Source organism: Saimiri boliviensis, chromosome X, assembly GCF_048565385.1.
Source record: "Saimiri boliviensis isolate mSaiBol1 chromosome X, mSaiBol1.pri, whole genome shotgun sequence".
Classification (NCBI taxonomy): Eukaryota; Metazoa; Chordata; class Mammalia; order Primates; family Cebidae; genus Saimiri; species Saimiri boliviensis.
This window is the reverse complement of record NC_133470.1, coordinates 54,103,080-54,118,863: the sequence shown is the minus strand read 5'-3', so window position 1 is coordinate 54,118,863 and position 15,784 is coordinate 54,103,080. Positions and strand designations below refer to the sequence as shown.

The window sequence follows — 15,784 nt, the reverse complement described above, 5'->3', positions numbered from 1 at the left end:
AGGACATACTCACAGCCAATATCATACTGAATGGGCAAAAACTGGAACCATTGCCCCTTGAAAACCAGCACAATATAAGGATGCCCTCTTCACCACTCCTATTCAACATTGTATTGGAAGTTCCAGCAAGAGCAATCAGGCAAGATAAAGAAATAAAAGGTATCCAATCCAAATAAGAAGTCAAACTATCCCTGCTTGCAGATGACATTATTCTATGTCTAGAAAACCCTATAGTCTTAGTCCAAAAGCTCCTTTAGCTGATAACCAACTTCAGCAAAGTTTGAGGATGTAAAATCAATGTACAAAAATCACTAGCATTCCTAAACATACACAATAGTCAAGCTGAGAGCCAAATAAGGAAGAAAAAACTATTCACAGTAGCCACAAAAATAATAAAATATTTAGAAATACAGCTAACAAGGAGGTAAAAGAGAGCTCAGAAATAAAGTTGCACATATATTACCATCTGATCAAAGTTGACAAAAAGAAGCCATAAGAAAAAGACTCCCTATTCAATTAATCATGCTGGTATACCTATCTAGTCATATGCAGAAGGTTGAAACTGAACCCCTTACTTACACTATATTCAAAGATCAACACAAGATGGATTAAAGATTTGAATGTAAAACCCAAAACTTTGAACTCCCTGGAAGACAACTTACACATCCCGGACATAGGAATGGACAATGATTTCATGACAAAGGCATCAAAAGCAATCTCATAAAAAGGAAAAATTGATGAATGGGATTTAATTAAACTTAACAGCATCTGCACAGCAAAAGAAACCATCAACAGAGTAAACAGACAACCTACAGAATGAAAGCAAATATTTGCAAATTATGCGTTTGACAGAGGTCTAATATCCAGTTTCTGGAAGGAACTTAAATAATTTTACAACAGAAAAACAAGCAACCCCATTAAAAAGTGGGCAAACGACAAGGACAGACACTTTTCAAAAGAAGACATACATGTGGCCAACAAGCATATAAAAGAAAGTTCAGCATCACTGATCATTATAGAACTGCAAGTCAGAACCACAAGGAGATGCCATCTCACACCAGTCAGTATGGCTATTCTAAAAAGCCAAAAACAAAAACAAAAATAGACGCTGATGAGTTTGGGGAGAAAAGGGAACACTTACACACTGCTGGTGGCAGTGTACATTAGTTTAGCCATTGTGGAAAGCAGTATGGTGATTCCTCAAAGATCTAAAAGTGGAAGTGCCATTTAAATCAGCAATCACATTATTGGTTATATACCCAGAGGAATTTAAATTGTCCTGCTATACAGACACATATGACAATCTTTATTGTAGCACTCTTGACAATAACAAAGACACGGAATCAACCTAAATGCCTATCAATGACAGATTGGTTAAAGAAAATGTGGTACCATGCAATACTACATATTCATAGGATAGAAGAAAATTATGTCATTGTGGGAACATAGATGGGGTTGGAGGCTGTTATCCATAGCAAACTAATGCAGGAACAGAAAACCAAATACTGCACATTCTCAGCTAAATGATGAGAATTCATGAACACAAAGAAGGGAGCAACAGACACTGGATTCTACTTGAGGGTAGAGGGTGAGAGGAGGGAGAGTAGCAGAAAATTTAACTATTGTGTACTAGGCTTAATATATGTGTGATGAAAGAATCTGTACAACAAACCTTTGTGACACGAGTTCACCTATGTAACAAACCTTTACATGTATCCCCAAACCTAAAATAAAAGTTAAAAAAAGAAAGAAAAGTAAATATTGAGTACTATGCTTAGTATCCTGATTACAAAATAATCTGTACAAAAAAACCCTACGACCTTGAATTTATCTAGGTAACAAACCTGCACATGTACCTTTGAACCTAAAATAATAGCTAAAATTTTTTAAAAAGCAAAAAAACTAAGGTTTTTTGTTGTTGTTGTTGTTTCTGAGTCCACTGTTTACCGTATGTTGAGAGGGGGCTGATAGGCTTTAGATCTGTGTCCCCAGAAAAACTCATGTGGAATTGTAATCCCCAGTGTTGGATGTGGGTGAGAGGTGATTGGATCTGGGGTGGATTTTTCATTAATGTTTTAGCACCATCCCCCTTGATATTGTCCTCATGATAGTAAGTGAGTTTTCATAAGATCTGGCCATATAAAAGTGTGTGGCACCTCTCCCATCACTGTCTCTTGTTCCTGCTCTGGCCTTGTGAAGTGCCTGCTTCCCCCTTGTCTTTCACCATGGTTGTAAGTTTCTGGTTGCCTCCACAGAAGCCGAGCAGATGCCAGCATCATGCTTCCTGTGCAGCCTATGGAGCCATGAGCCAATTCAACCTGTTTTCTTTATCGAGTCTCAGGTATTTCTTTATAGTAGCACAAGAACAGACTAGTACAGAAAATTGGCAAGAGGAGTGGGGCATTGCTATTAAAATACCTGAAAATGTAGAAGCAGCTTTGAAATTAGGTAACAGGCCAAGAGTTTGGAAGGCTCAGAAGAAAACAGAAAGATGAGGGAAAGTTTGGAACTTCCTAGAGACTGGCTTAATGATTCTGACCAAAACACTGATAGGGATATGTATGATAAAGACCATGTTGGTGAGGTCTCAGACAAAAATGAGGAACTTATTTGGAACTGGAGCAAAGGTCACTTTTTTATGTCTTAGAAATAAACTTGGCTGTATTGTTTTCCTGTCCTAGAGATCTGTGGAACTTTGAACTTTAGAGTGAGGATTTAGGGTCTCTGGTAGAAAAAAATTTCTATCCAGCAAAGTGTTCAAGATGTGGCCTGGTTACTTCTAACATCCTATCATCATATGTGTGAGGAAAGAAATAATCTAAAGTTGGAACTTATATTTAAAAATGAAGCAGAGTGTAAAGCAGATTGAAAAACATATAGCCTGGCCATATAATAGAAAAGAAAAGCCAATTCTATTTCCAGGTCCTTGAGGAATCACCACACAGTCTTCCACAATGGTTGAACTAATTTACACTCTCACCAACAGTGTAAAAGTGTTCCTATTTCTCCACATCCTCTCCAGCATCTGTTGTCTCCAGATTTTTTAATGGTTGCCATTCTAATTGGCGTGAGATGGTATCTCAATGTAGTTTTGATTTGCATTTCTCTAATGACCAGTGATGATGAGCATTTTTTCATGTTTGTTGGCCTCATGTTCTCACTCATAGGTGGGTGTTGAACAATGAGAACACATGGACACAGGGAGGGGAGCACTACACACTGGGGCCTGTTGGGGGAAAATAGGAGAGGGACAGCGGGGGGGTGGGAAGTTGGGGGAGATGGCATGGGGAGAAATGTCAGATATAGGCGAGGGGGAGGAAGGCAGCAAATCACACTGCCACGTGTGTACCTATGCAACAATCTTGCATGTTCTTCATATGTACCCCAAAACCTAAAATGCAATAAAAAAATTAAAAAAAATAAATAAATAAAAAAGAAAAGCCAATTTTAATGGAAGAAATTGAAGCAGGCTACAGAAATTTGCATAAGTACAAAGGAACCAAGTGGTAATAGCCAACACAATAGGGAAAAGGACTCAAAGACTTTTCAGAGACCTTGCGGCAGCTCCTCTTCACAGGCCCAGAGGCCTAGGAAAACTGCATGATTTTGTGTGCCAGGCCCACAGCCCCCAATGTTTTACATAGCCTTAGGACACTGCTTTCTGCATCCTGGCTACTCTAGCTCCAGCTGTGACTCCACCTTTGGAAGGTGCAAGCTATAAGCCTTGGTAGCTTCCATGTGGTGTTAAGCCTTCTGGTGCACAGAGTGAAAGAGCTAGGGCTTGGAAGCCTTTGCCTAGATTTCAGAAAATGTATGAAAAAGCCTAGGTGTCCAGAGCAGAAGCTTCCTGCAGGGTTGGAACCCCACAGAGAACCTCTACTAGGGCAGTGCAGAGGGGATATGTGGTATGGGAGCCCCCACAAAGAGTACCCACTGTGGCTTTGCATAGTGGAGCTGTGAGAGGAGAAACAGCGTCTTCTAGCCCCAGAATGTTCGGTTCATTAACAACTTGCACTCTGCATCTGGAAAAGCCATAGGCACTCAAGACCAGCCCCTGAAAACATCTATGGAGGCTTAACTCTGCAAAGCCACGGGGTGGAGCTGTTCAAGGCCTTAGGAGCCCACCTCTCACACCAGTATGCCTTGATGTAGGACATAGAGTCAAAGAATATTATTTTGGAACTTTAAGATTTAATGACTGCCCTGCTGGGTTTCAAACTTGCACAGGACCTGTAGCCCCTTTCTTTTGGCCAATTTCTCACTTTTGGTTTAGGAATATTTACCCAATTATTATATTCCCATTGTACCTTGTAAGTAAATAGCTTGTTTTTGATTTTACAGGCTCATAGGTGGAAGGGATTTCCCTTGTCTCAGATGAGACTTTGGACTTTGAGTTAATGCTGGAATGAGTTAAGGCTTTGTGGGATATTTGGGAAGGCATAATTGTATTTTACAATGTGAGAAGAACACGAGATTTTGGGGCCAGGAGCAGAATGATATGGTTTGGATCTGTGTTCCTATCAAATCTCATGTCAAATTGTAATCCTCAATGTTGGATGTGGGGCCTGGTGGGTAGTGATTGGATGATGGGGTTGGATTTCTTGTGAATGGTTTATCACCATCTCTCTCAATATTGTCCTCACAAGAGTCCATGAGTTCTTGTGAGATACGGTTGTTTAAGAGTGTGTCACACCTCCCCTCCCAATCTTTTGTGCTCCTGCTTCAACCATGAGAAGTTCCTGCTACCCTTTGCCTTCTGTCATGATTGTAAGCTTTCTTAGTTCTCTCCAAAAGCCAAGGAGATGCCAGTATCATGCTTCTTCTATAGCCTGTTTAACCAAAAATTAATCCTCTTTTTTCCATAAATTACCCAGTTTCAGATATTTCTATATAGCAATGCAAGAATAGACTAATACAGAAGGGATAGTATTCCAGGTGCACAAAATTTTTAAATAAGGGACCAGACCCCAAATACCTGACAGAACTACTCACTCTCTAACCCATACCTCCTCCCAACACATACACATACACACACACACACACACACACACACATGCACACATGCACAGACGCACACACACATATACTCCTCCAAACCTGGTCTGGAATCTCCTTTTTATTTTCCTGAAGAACATATCAATTTTGTAGGTGAAACATATAACACTGAATTCAAATTATAGGTCAAACATCAACTCTTTTTTATTTAGTTAGAAATGGGCCATCTGTTGCTGAATGGTCTCTCTGATATAACCTGCCATCTCAAAAGCTTTGAGGTTGAGAGGCCCTCCTTCTGTTCCTTTTTGTCCAATCACTACAAGCCATACAGATTCTATCTGAACTACGGTCACTGCCCGGCTGCTCCGACTCTGGCCTTTGGTGCGCAGGTCCATGGTGTTGTTGCCTTCAGCATACAGATTGTCTCGAATTAACAAGCATTTGATCCCTGCAAGGGTGACTCCTTGGAGAAACAACTTCTCTCTCTCCTCCTTTGCCAGTAAAATCTGAATTTCTTCCTGGGTCAACTGTAACAAGTTACCTTCAGAATAAGAAGCTAATAACCAGGGTGGAGAATTGGTGATAATTGCTGCATCACAGCACATACCAGTCTGTAGGAGGATAGAGATGCAGTCCTGCCAGACGTCTTCACTGATATCCTGTATGCACTGCATGATTCAGATAAGCGGTCTCTAGCAAGTTGGTCTTCAAAAGAAATTTGTTAGCACTTGGCTCAAGAAGTCTGATAAGCTTAGACCGAAATAAACTAAAAATACAGTCTACTTCTTATGGTCTTTCCCCAGAAGCAGGGTAGAGGAGGTCTTGGTGACTTGAATAAAGAAGTTTTGCCCCAGCTGCCATCTGCTGTGATTTATCAAGCTACCTCAAGAAAAGGAGTGAGGTCACAAAGGTTCTGTGACTTTTTAAAGAGTCATAATCAATGACATCATTGGTGATATCTGGCAGTAGCTTTCTGAGGCTATATCTGTAGCTATAAAGATAGTGGGTACAATGTATACCTACTTACTTCCCTGGTGTACCGTGAGAAAAATACCAACTCCCAATAGTAGGAAAACCCTTAGTGGAACATAAGTGGGAAATAATTGAGTTGAAGGCTAGATGTGAAATAGGACAGGTGAGACTTACTGCAGCAATTAATATCTCATATGTTGGCTAATCTTACTGAGACCTGAGCTTTAGGTACAAAGTCAAAAAGCCCACAGGGTCGCCAGTTCACAGCTTATTTTGAGATGATGACAACAGCCTCCTATTGGTTTCTTTGCCTCTGGACTCATTCCCTTTAGTTTACCCACTAACCATTAGTCTAAAGTCATTCATTTAGTTATTTATCAAACATTTACTATGTGCCAAGAACTTGTCTAGGCAGTAGGGTGCAGTAGTGAACACAACAGAGACAAACTGCTGCCTTCATGGAGCTGACATTCTACAGGGAAGAAACAAATAATAGATGTTACTAGTATCTCTTTCACTGTAAACATTTTTATTAGCCTAGTAGTTTTCTTCTTCCGGATTTTCTCTCTTATTTCCAGGCTTTCTCTACTCCAGTGGGGGTACATTCTGACTGTGGCTCTTCTGTAACCTTTGGCAAGTCACTATGTGTGCATCAATTTCTTCCAAAATGACACCAACTTGCCTTAAAAAGAAAATGTTATTAGAAATCACTAGTGTTAATGGTGGGAAAAATTTGGGATACCTCTAAAAATATTTGTTGTTTTTATTCAACAAATATTTATTGAGTACCTACTATGTGTCAGGACTATTCTAGACTTTGGAAATCCAACAGTGAACAAAAAGTCCCTGACCTCATAGAGATGACATACTAGAGAGAGAGGTAATAAATGACAAATACATTTATAATACATCAGGTAGTATTGATAACTCTGAAGGAAAAAGGAGTGTAGAGAACGTTGGAGAAGATGTGGTGATAGTTTTATTTTATATATGGTGTTCAGGAGGGTAAGGATTCTCTGGTGCAGTGACATTTGATCAGAGACCTGAGAAAGATGAGGGAGTAAACATAGAAATATCTAGGAGAAGAGCATTCTAGGCAGAGGAAATAACAAATGTAAAAGCCCTGAGGCAGAAGCATGTCTGATATATTTAAGAAACTGCAAGGAAACCAATATGACTTGAGCAGACAGAGAAAAGAGTGATAGAAGATATAATAGATGTAATCAGAGTTGTACTGGGCTTAGATAATATGTAGGAACTTATAGACTATAGTTAATGTTTGGCTTTTACTCTGAGATGGGGAGCCATTAGACAGCTTTAAACTAAGGAATGATATCATTCTAGATTCTAGATTCTAGTCCCATAGAAGATGCTATGTAGATTATAGGTTCTAGGGGGACCAGGGCCAAAACGTGTAGACCAGCTAGAGACTGTGGCAACAATCCAGGCAAAAGACAACAGAGGCTTGGGGCCAGGCACAGTGGCTCATTCCTGTATTCCCAGCACTTTGTGAGGTGGAGGTGGGAGGATTGCTTCAGTCCAGGAGTTGGAGACAAGCCTAGGCAACATAGAAAGACATCATTTCTACTAGAAAAAAAAATAAAAGAAAAAAAAATTAGCCAGGCATAGTGGTACACCTGTAGTCTCAGCTTCTTGGGAGGCTGAGACAGGAGGATCACTTAGGCCTGGGAGCTGGAGGCTGCAGTGAGCTATGATTACACCACTGCACTCCAGCCTGGGTGACAGAGAGGCATTGTCTCAAAAAATAAAAATATAATAAAGTAGAGGCTTGGGCCAAGGTACAGGAGTGAGAAGTAGTTGAATTTGGAGACTATTCTGAAAGAAGAATTCATAGGATTTGATGATGAATCAGGTTTGGGATATGAGAGAAAGGATGCCTCGAAGACTTTTGTCCTGAATGACCATGGTAAGTTTTAATGTTTACGTCTCCTCCAAAATTCATATTGAACCTTAATTCCCAATGCAACAGTATTAAGAGGTGGGGCTTTTAGAAGGTAATTGGGCCTTGAGTGGTGTAGTCTTATGGATGGGATTAGTACCTTATAAAAGGGCTAGATGGAACTAGCCATGTGTGTATCTACTGCTATGTGAGGATACAGCGTTCATCACTCCAGATGATTTAGCATGTAAGATGCCATCTTGGAAGCAAAGAAAGCCCTTCTCACTAGACACTGAACTTACTGGAACCTTGATCTTGGATTTCCAGCCTTCAGAACTGTGACAAGTACATTTCTGTTCTGTACAAATTACCCAGTCTAGAGTATTTAGTTTTCGAAGCACAAATGCACTAAGACCAACTGGAATGATGGAGTTACAATTTCCTGAGTTGAACACTGTGTAAAGAGCAGGTTCGAGGATTCCAGTACAAATCTAAACTTCTGTTTTGGACATGACAAGTTTGAGATGTCTCTAAGATATCTGAGTAGACATGTCAGTAGGCAGCTGGATATTATGGAATTTTAGAGTTCAGAGGACAGATAAAGATTAGAGATAACATTTTGGGAGTTGTCCACAAATAGATGCTATTTAAAGCCATGGCACTGGATGGCAGCACCCAGGAAATAAGTGTAAATAACGAAGAGGACCAAAGTCTGAGCTCTACCAAAACATGTAGAGATAGGTAAAATGAAGTAAAACAGCAAAGGAGATTGGGAAAGAGAAATCAGAGAAGTAGGAGAGAAAGTGGTATTTCTATCCCTGGAGTCAGGTGAACAAAATGTATCAAGGAGAAGGGAGTGATCAAATACTGCTGAGGACAAAAAGAGATCTGAGGATGACCAATGGATTTTGCAATGGGGAGATTATTGGTAACCTTGACAAGAACAGTTTGGTGGAGTGGTGGAAGAAAAGGCTGATTAGTGTGGTTTCAAACAGGAATAGGACAGGAAAAGAAGAAAACGGATTTAGATCAATCTTTTGAAGACTTCTGCTATAAAGTACAAGAGGAATGGGGGGTTGGTAGGTCGGGGACAGAAATGTGGAACCAAAAAGATATTTTTTAAGATTGAAAATGCTATGGCATGCTTTCATGCTGATGGCAATGATCTGGTAAAGTGGAAACATTTAGTAATAAAGACAAGGAAACAACTGAGTAGGCTAAAGAGAATGAAATTGAGTGGACAGGTGGAAGGGTTGCCTTAAGAAGGCTCAGGAAGAGTTCACTAATTGAAGGCAGATTATATGGGCTCACATGCAGGACATCAAGCAAATCTGGTTGTGGGATGATGTGGAAGTTCCCTTCTCATGGCTTCTATTTTATCAACAAACTAAGAAGCAAGGTAAGCATTTGAGAGAGAAAACAGAAATGTTTGATGATAAAGTTGAGTAAAGGAAGGAACCTATCAATATTCATTGTGTCTTTACAATGTTCCTGAAACCTCATATACATTACATTTTGAATTCCCACAAGAACTTTAGGAGAATAGGTTTACAGATGAGAAAACTGAGCTACAGAGGGTCTGTGTAATTTGCCCAGGGCCATGTATTATTAGCATATAGCTGAGCCAAAATGTGAACCTGGTCTGACTAGAGTCTATATACCCTTTCCATTATCCTAAACAGCATGGAAACAAGGTTTTGAGTCTGAGTAACTGAGTATATGGTGGCTCAAATAGCAGGGATAGGAAAAACTTGAGAAAGAGCAAGTGGTAGAGGTGGGAAAACACAAGGGGGTTGTGGAAGAGTGTGAAGGATAAGTTTGTTTTGGGCCATGATGGCTTTAATGTGCTAATGAACACACATGTAGAACTGTCAGAGGGCAATTGGAAGTTATACATTTAAACTCAGGAAAAAGGTCATGGTACTTGATATGTAAAGTTTGGGAGTCCCTTACTGGAGGCACGTTTGCCCCTTTTCACCCTGCTATAAAGAAATACTTGAGACTGGGTAATTTATAAAAAAAAGAGGTTTAATTGGCTCACGGTTCTGTAGGCCGTACAGGAAGCATAGTGGCTTCTGCTTCTGGTGAGGCCTCAGGAAGCTTCCAGTCATGGTGGAAGGCAAATGGGAAGTGAGGCACTTCACATGGCCAGAATAGAAGGAAAGTGGGTAGGGGGTGGTGCCACACACCTCTAAACCACTGGATCTCGTGAGAACTCACTCACTATGGCAATGATAGTACCAAGGGGGATGGTATTAAATCATTCAAAAGAAACCACCCTCGTGATCCAATCACCTCCCACCATGCCCCACCTCCAACATTACAAATTACAATTAGACATGAGATTTGGTGGGGACACAGATCCAAGTCATATCCAGGAGTAAGGATTTAACTTGTGGAAGTGATCAAAATAATCAAAAGAATAAAAATAGAAGAGGAATGAGGATAGAAGCCAGGAAAATGGCTTAAAAAAAGGAGAAAGAGGAGCTGGGAAGGAGTCAGAGAAGGAACAGTTGGGTATGCAGCCAGTGAGTTTGCTTTATAATAAAGGCCAAGGAAAGAAAGAATGTCAAAAAGGAATATGAATCAATCGTTTTAAGTGCTGTAAAACAAATAGAAAATGAGCACTGAGAAGAGCTGTTGGAATCAGCAACTGGAATTGAGGATGATGTGAAAGAGCAGATTGAGTGGAGTGGTAAGGGAGGAGTGAGTTTGTTATGGAGAAGTGAAGGTGATGATAAGTCCACTATTCTTTTGAGATATTTGGCAGTAAAAGGACTGAAAATGATGGAACGATGGTACAAGGGAGAATAGGGTCATGGATTGAGGGAAGGGCCTTCAGGCTAGGGAAAAAGGCAGAATATGATAAACGAGTAGTTTTGCTAGCAAATGTTATGAGAACTCAAAGAAGAACAAAATTATTTTGAAGGAGAAGTGAGATTGCAAGCCATAACCTTGCAATAGTAGAGCTAGAAATTACCCTGAGATAGTGGCCAATACCCCCATTGCAATCTTGGTTAACTTGGACTCAGAGAGGTGGCATGATTTCCCCAAGGTCACACAGCAAGTTAGTGGCAGACCTGAGAGGAGTAGAACCCAGATTTTCCAACTCTCAGATTGTTCTTTTTTTCCATCACAAATCTGACTTGGAGCACACCACTGTGGGTGTGCACCTATCTACCCCTCCTCTGAGAGTTGGTCTAGTGGGCCCTTCCTTGGTCCTCTTCCCATTTCTGTGATGGCAAAGTTATGAGGGTACTGTAGTATTCTAGATTTTAACTAGGTTGATGGCAGCAGACACATGAAGAAGGAATAGAGAGGAAGTTATACCTTTCCATATTTCAAAAAATATTCTATAATGACTTGCCTAAGATCTCACAGCTAGGAATCTCTTCAGAAACTCAATCGCCAGTACAGCGGCAGCCTGTGTTACCGCTGCAGGATGCTATCACTGTAATATTAGAGGAATAATATCTGTGTTCAGAGCCCTTATAGCATCAAGGAGTGTGAGAAGGGTGGCAGTACTAGAATCTGGAACTTAAAGACTAGGCCAAACGTTGAATCTGAACCAGGATAAACAATTCCCCGAAGAAAAGGGCATATGCCAGGAAGCAACATGGCGGGAGCGGCTACGGGCGAAGTGTCGCGATAGGAGCTTCCGCCGAGGATCAGGTGACGAGAGTTTGAGCCAGGACCCGGAGGGCGGGGGTAGAAACCCGGGTTGGGGCCGAAGGCGGTTAAAGCGGTTGCGGCGGCATCCGGAGTAACACTGAGATCTTCCGGCGGCGGGAACTGGGGTCATGGATCATATCACGGTACCCAAGGTAAGAAGAGTTAAGCGAGGCTGACAGCCGCGAGCTGCTTCTTGGTGCTCACCTGGGAGGCCAGACACGCCTCCTCAGCCTTCTCAGGGTACTTTTTGATGCGTCTTTGTTGTGTGGGGACCCGGGTTCTCTTTCTGGGTCCACACCCCCTTTCAACCAAACACCTCTTCTCGGGATCTGCTTGCGGGCGGCGGCGGCCGGGAAAGAGGTGGTCTGAGCCACCGTCCCCTTAACGCGACACTGCCCCCGCGCGCCCCTGTTCTGCCCTCAGACTCCACCTCCTCTCCAGCCGTTAATTTTCACCCACCCTTATCGCAGCTTTTTATACTAGCCGGACTTGTAACGGCCATTCGCGAATACCCCACATGGCACTGCCTCCTGCGGAGTTACTTCCTTTATCCAGCTTTTCTTCACAATCTTCTTGGCTCCTCCAACCCCTATTCCCGAAGGGCTGCCCAGACCCCCACTCTCGTCCCAGCTCCACGGCATGCCTGTGAGGGTTTGTGGGGCGACAGCATCTCTTCAGCCAAAGCTGGGCAATGGGAAAGGAAGGGGAGTGGGGCAGATTGGATCTGGCCCTGCTCAGCCTGGAGAAGAAACTCAAGAGGTTTATCCAGCCATTTGTCGCCTGTTTTTTGCCATCCCTGAGTTAGAGCTGCCACTGTGCTTTTTTCTCTCATCTTTTCAGATTCTACTCCCTCCCTTCCCAATGCCAGCCCCTTTCTGTTTCAAATGCACGTCCCTCCTTTCTCCTCTCTGGGGCTGGGGGACAGTGAAAAGTTCACAACTAGTCTGTGGTTATTTTTTCCTGTTGATCATAACACACGTGGCTCAGGATAATTAAAGTCCAGGTAAAAAAATCCAGCGTGTTTTTAATGGAAAGAGCATGGATTTTGATGTCCGAAGACTTGAATTAAAATGCTGCCCACTGCATCCTCACCAATTACTAGCTAATGACTTTGGACAAATTATTTAACCTCTCTGAGCCTTAGCTTTTCTCACCTACTGATAGGGTTTTTCTCTCTGTCCGCATCCAAATCTCATCTTGTAGCTTCCATAATTCCCAGCTGTTGTGGGAGGGACCCTGTGGGAGACAGTTGAATCATGGGGGCGGGTCTTTCCCGTGCTATTCTCGTAATAGTGAATGAGATCTGATAGTTTTAAAAATGGGAGTTTCTCTGCACAAGCTCTCTCTTTGCTTGCTGCCATCCACGTAAGATGTGACTTGCTCCTCCTTTCCTTCTGCCATTATCGTGAGGCCTCCCCAGCCACGTGGAGCTGTTAAGTCCAATAAACCTCTTTCTTTGGTAAATTGCGCAGTCTCAGGTATGTCCTTATCAGCAGCTCAAACAGACTAATACACCTACCAAATGAGGATAATGAAATTTACCCTGCTCACTTTACAAGGTGGTTGTGGGATTAAATAAAAGGATGTATATGAAAGAATTTTTGTAACTAGTAACGTTTTGCCCACTTGTTAGCATAAGACCATGATGCTTCCTGATGGGGAAAGCACAAACTCCAACCTTCAAACCTCTTTTTCTGACTCCCTCCTCTTCAGGGCCCTTCTCTGTGGAGGAGAACCACATCCCCTATAACAGCCAGCCTTGCCTTTTTCTGTGTCCCTTTGTTTCCAGAGCATGTCATCTGTACCAGGTCCTCTGACATGGTATAAGAAAGTGGTACCATTAAAGGAAAGGAACTTCTGTTGTCCAGACTCCCTCTTCTGCCAACCTACCTAAGCTTGGGCCATGTTACCTGTCTAGTTCAACATCAGCTCACCTGAATGCTCCTTTTTTTTCTCTTTTGACCTGGGGAAGGTGGGTAGGCAGAACTGCCCTTGTCCTTGAGTGTTAAAATATTAAAATACGCCTGTTAGGGATTGAAGCTATAAACTGGGCTGGCTGTATAGAAATTGTAAGGGAGAAGAAACCATTAACTGGCCCATATTAAAATTATAATAGCAGCTAACACATATTGAATATTTAACCATGTGGCACACAGTGTGTTAGATATTTTACATGAAATAGGCCTTCAATCCTTACAATAACCTATTAGGAGATACTATTATTATTCCCATATTACAGATGAGGAAACTGAGATCCATAGATGTGGAATGCTTGCCTAATAAATAAAGATAGGAGTGCTCAGACTGGTGCTGGGTTAGGATTCGTGCCCAAGAAAACTTAAACTTGCATGATGGTCAGACTCCATTTGTACTGCGTGGATAGTGTTATTAGTCTTGAAATATAAATGGAAACTCCAAATGAAGACTTGATTCTTTAAATAGAATTAGTATTTGTTTTGGTGCCTGGCAGGGCTGTGAATGCCTGCAGGAGGTATGCTCCATGAGTCTTTTTTTTTTTTTTGCAGTTTCTAGAAAGGATTAGGGTTGCATTAATGGCTAGGGATTAAAATTGTCTCCCTTTTGTTAACTCACTGGCTCCACAAAAGAAAGAGACATCTGCCTTGTCCATCCTAGGACAAAGGGATAACTATGAGTTTGTCAGTCATTAGTTATGCATGTCAAGTACCAAAGTGACTTTTATTTTTGGCTCTTGCTTGAGTGTTTTTCATTACTCAGGAAGCCTTTAAAAAAGTATTGAAGTACAATATACATAAAAAGTATGTAGATTGGAAGTATTCATTGCACTATAAACTTATAAACTGGGCACACCCATGCAACCACTATTGAGATAAAAACAAGAACAACAACAAAAAAACCCCAAAAGCCAGAACATTACCAGGAGCCTGCTTCATGCCCACTTCCAGTCAGTACCCCTTCCAAGGGTAAACCACTATTCTGACCTCTCACAGGATAGGTTCGTTTTACCCTTTTGTTGTACTTAATATAAATGGATTAATACATTCTATCTTGTGTTTTACTTATTTTGCTCAACATAGTTTGAAAGATTTATCCATTTTATTTCTTGAACTTACAGATCATTCTCATTGGTATATTCTGTTTTGTTAACGTGCCACATGTGATTTATCCATTCTTCTGTTGTTGGGGAATTTCCAGTTCTGCCTTTTACCAATAGCACATTCTTTTGACGGATTTAAATATACATTTTTGTTGGTATACACCATAGGAGTGGAATTTCTGGGTCATAGAATATGCATATGTTCAGCTAGACACTACCAATTTTACATTCCCAAACAGATCTATCTAAGATACAATTTAGGGTTCAACAATCATTTTTGGAGCATCTCAGGCCTACCCTAATGTTTGGTGACTCTTCTGTCTGAATCAGAATTTGTTCTATGTACTTTTCCCTACCCTCATTACATTTGTGTCAGTTGGCACACAGGATTCTTAATTACTTTTCTTTCCTGGAATGGAACCTTAATAGTAAGGCTTTATGCAATTAACATTTATTGAGCTTTGGTTGGACAATTTGCTGTGGTGAAAGAGTGCACACTTTGGAGTCAGACTGTCTGAAATCAAATCTCAGCTCTGCTACTTAACTAGCTTTGTGATTTTGGCAAATACGTAATCTCTCTGTGCCTCAGTTTCTTCATCTATAATATCATGGTGACAATAGTACCTATCTCATAGGGTTATTATAAGATTTAAATAAATTAGTGTCTGTAAAGTGCTTAGAACAGTGCCTGGCACATGGTAGATGTTTAATTTTGCTACCAGTTACTATCATCATTATTAATTATTATATACAGAATCCCACATTGGGAGTTAAAGATACATAACTGGATATAGATATAGCAACTGTCCTTTGGGATTTCTTAATCAAGTCAGGTGATGAGATGCTAAGTATAAAGTCCAAAAGTGAAAGAGACTGAAAAATATGTTCATTATGTCTTGTGATCTGATGGGAAGCCTGACAGGCAGGGAGGAACTCTTCCAAGTTTACAGCCTCTTAGACCTCAATTACTACTCTAGAGAATAGTGTTATGTGTTTAATTCATGAACCTCTTTAATCAAGAACAAGGATAATTTAGTCAAAAATCTGTTTTCTGGACTCTCCTTCACATAAATAATTGCTAGCTCATTAAGGAATGTTTTAACACAAAAAAGTAATTTCTACATTTGTATGGGTAAATAAAAAAGAGTGATAGCTTTTGTAGATTGTAA

The 15,784-nt window shown here is 41.0% G+C and overlaps 1 protein-coding gene across 2 annotated transcripts in view; it reads left to right on the top strand.

Moving 5' to 3' along the window:
* The first annotated feature begins 11,569 nt into the window (after positions 1-11,569).
* The window catches only part of MTMR8 (myotubularin related protein 8), a 129,706-nt gene continuing 125,491 nt past the window's right edge, over positions 11,570-15,784 (top strand). For both annotated transcript variants that reach the window (XM_074391870.1, XM_003940951.4), the window contains exon 1: positions 11,570-11,691. In XM_074391870.1, the coding sequence (XP_074247971.1) occupies positions 11,668-11,691 (24 nt within the window). In that variant the 5' untranslated portion in view covers positions 11,570-11,667. The remainder of the gene's footprint in view (positions 11,692-15,784) is intronic.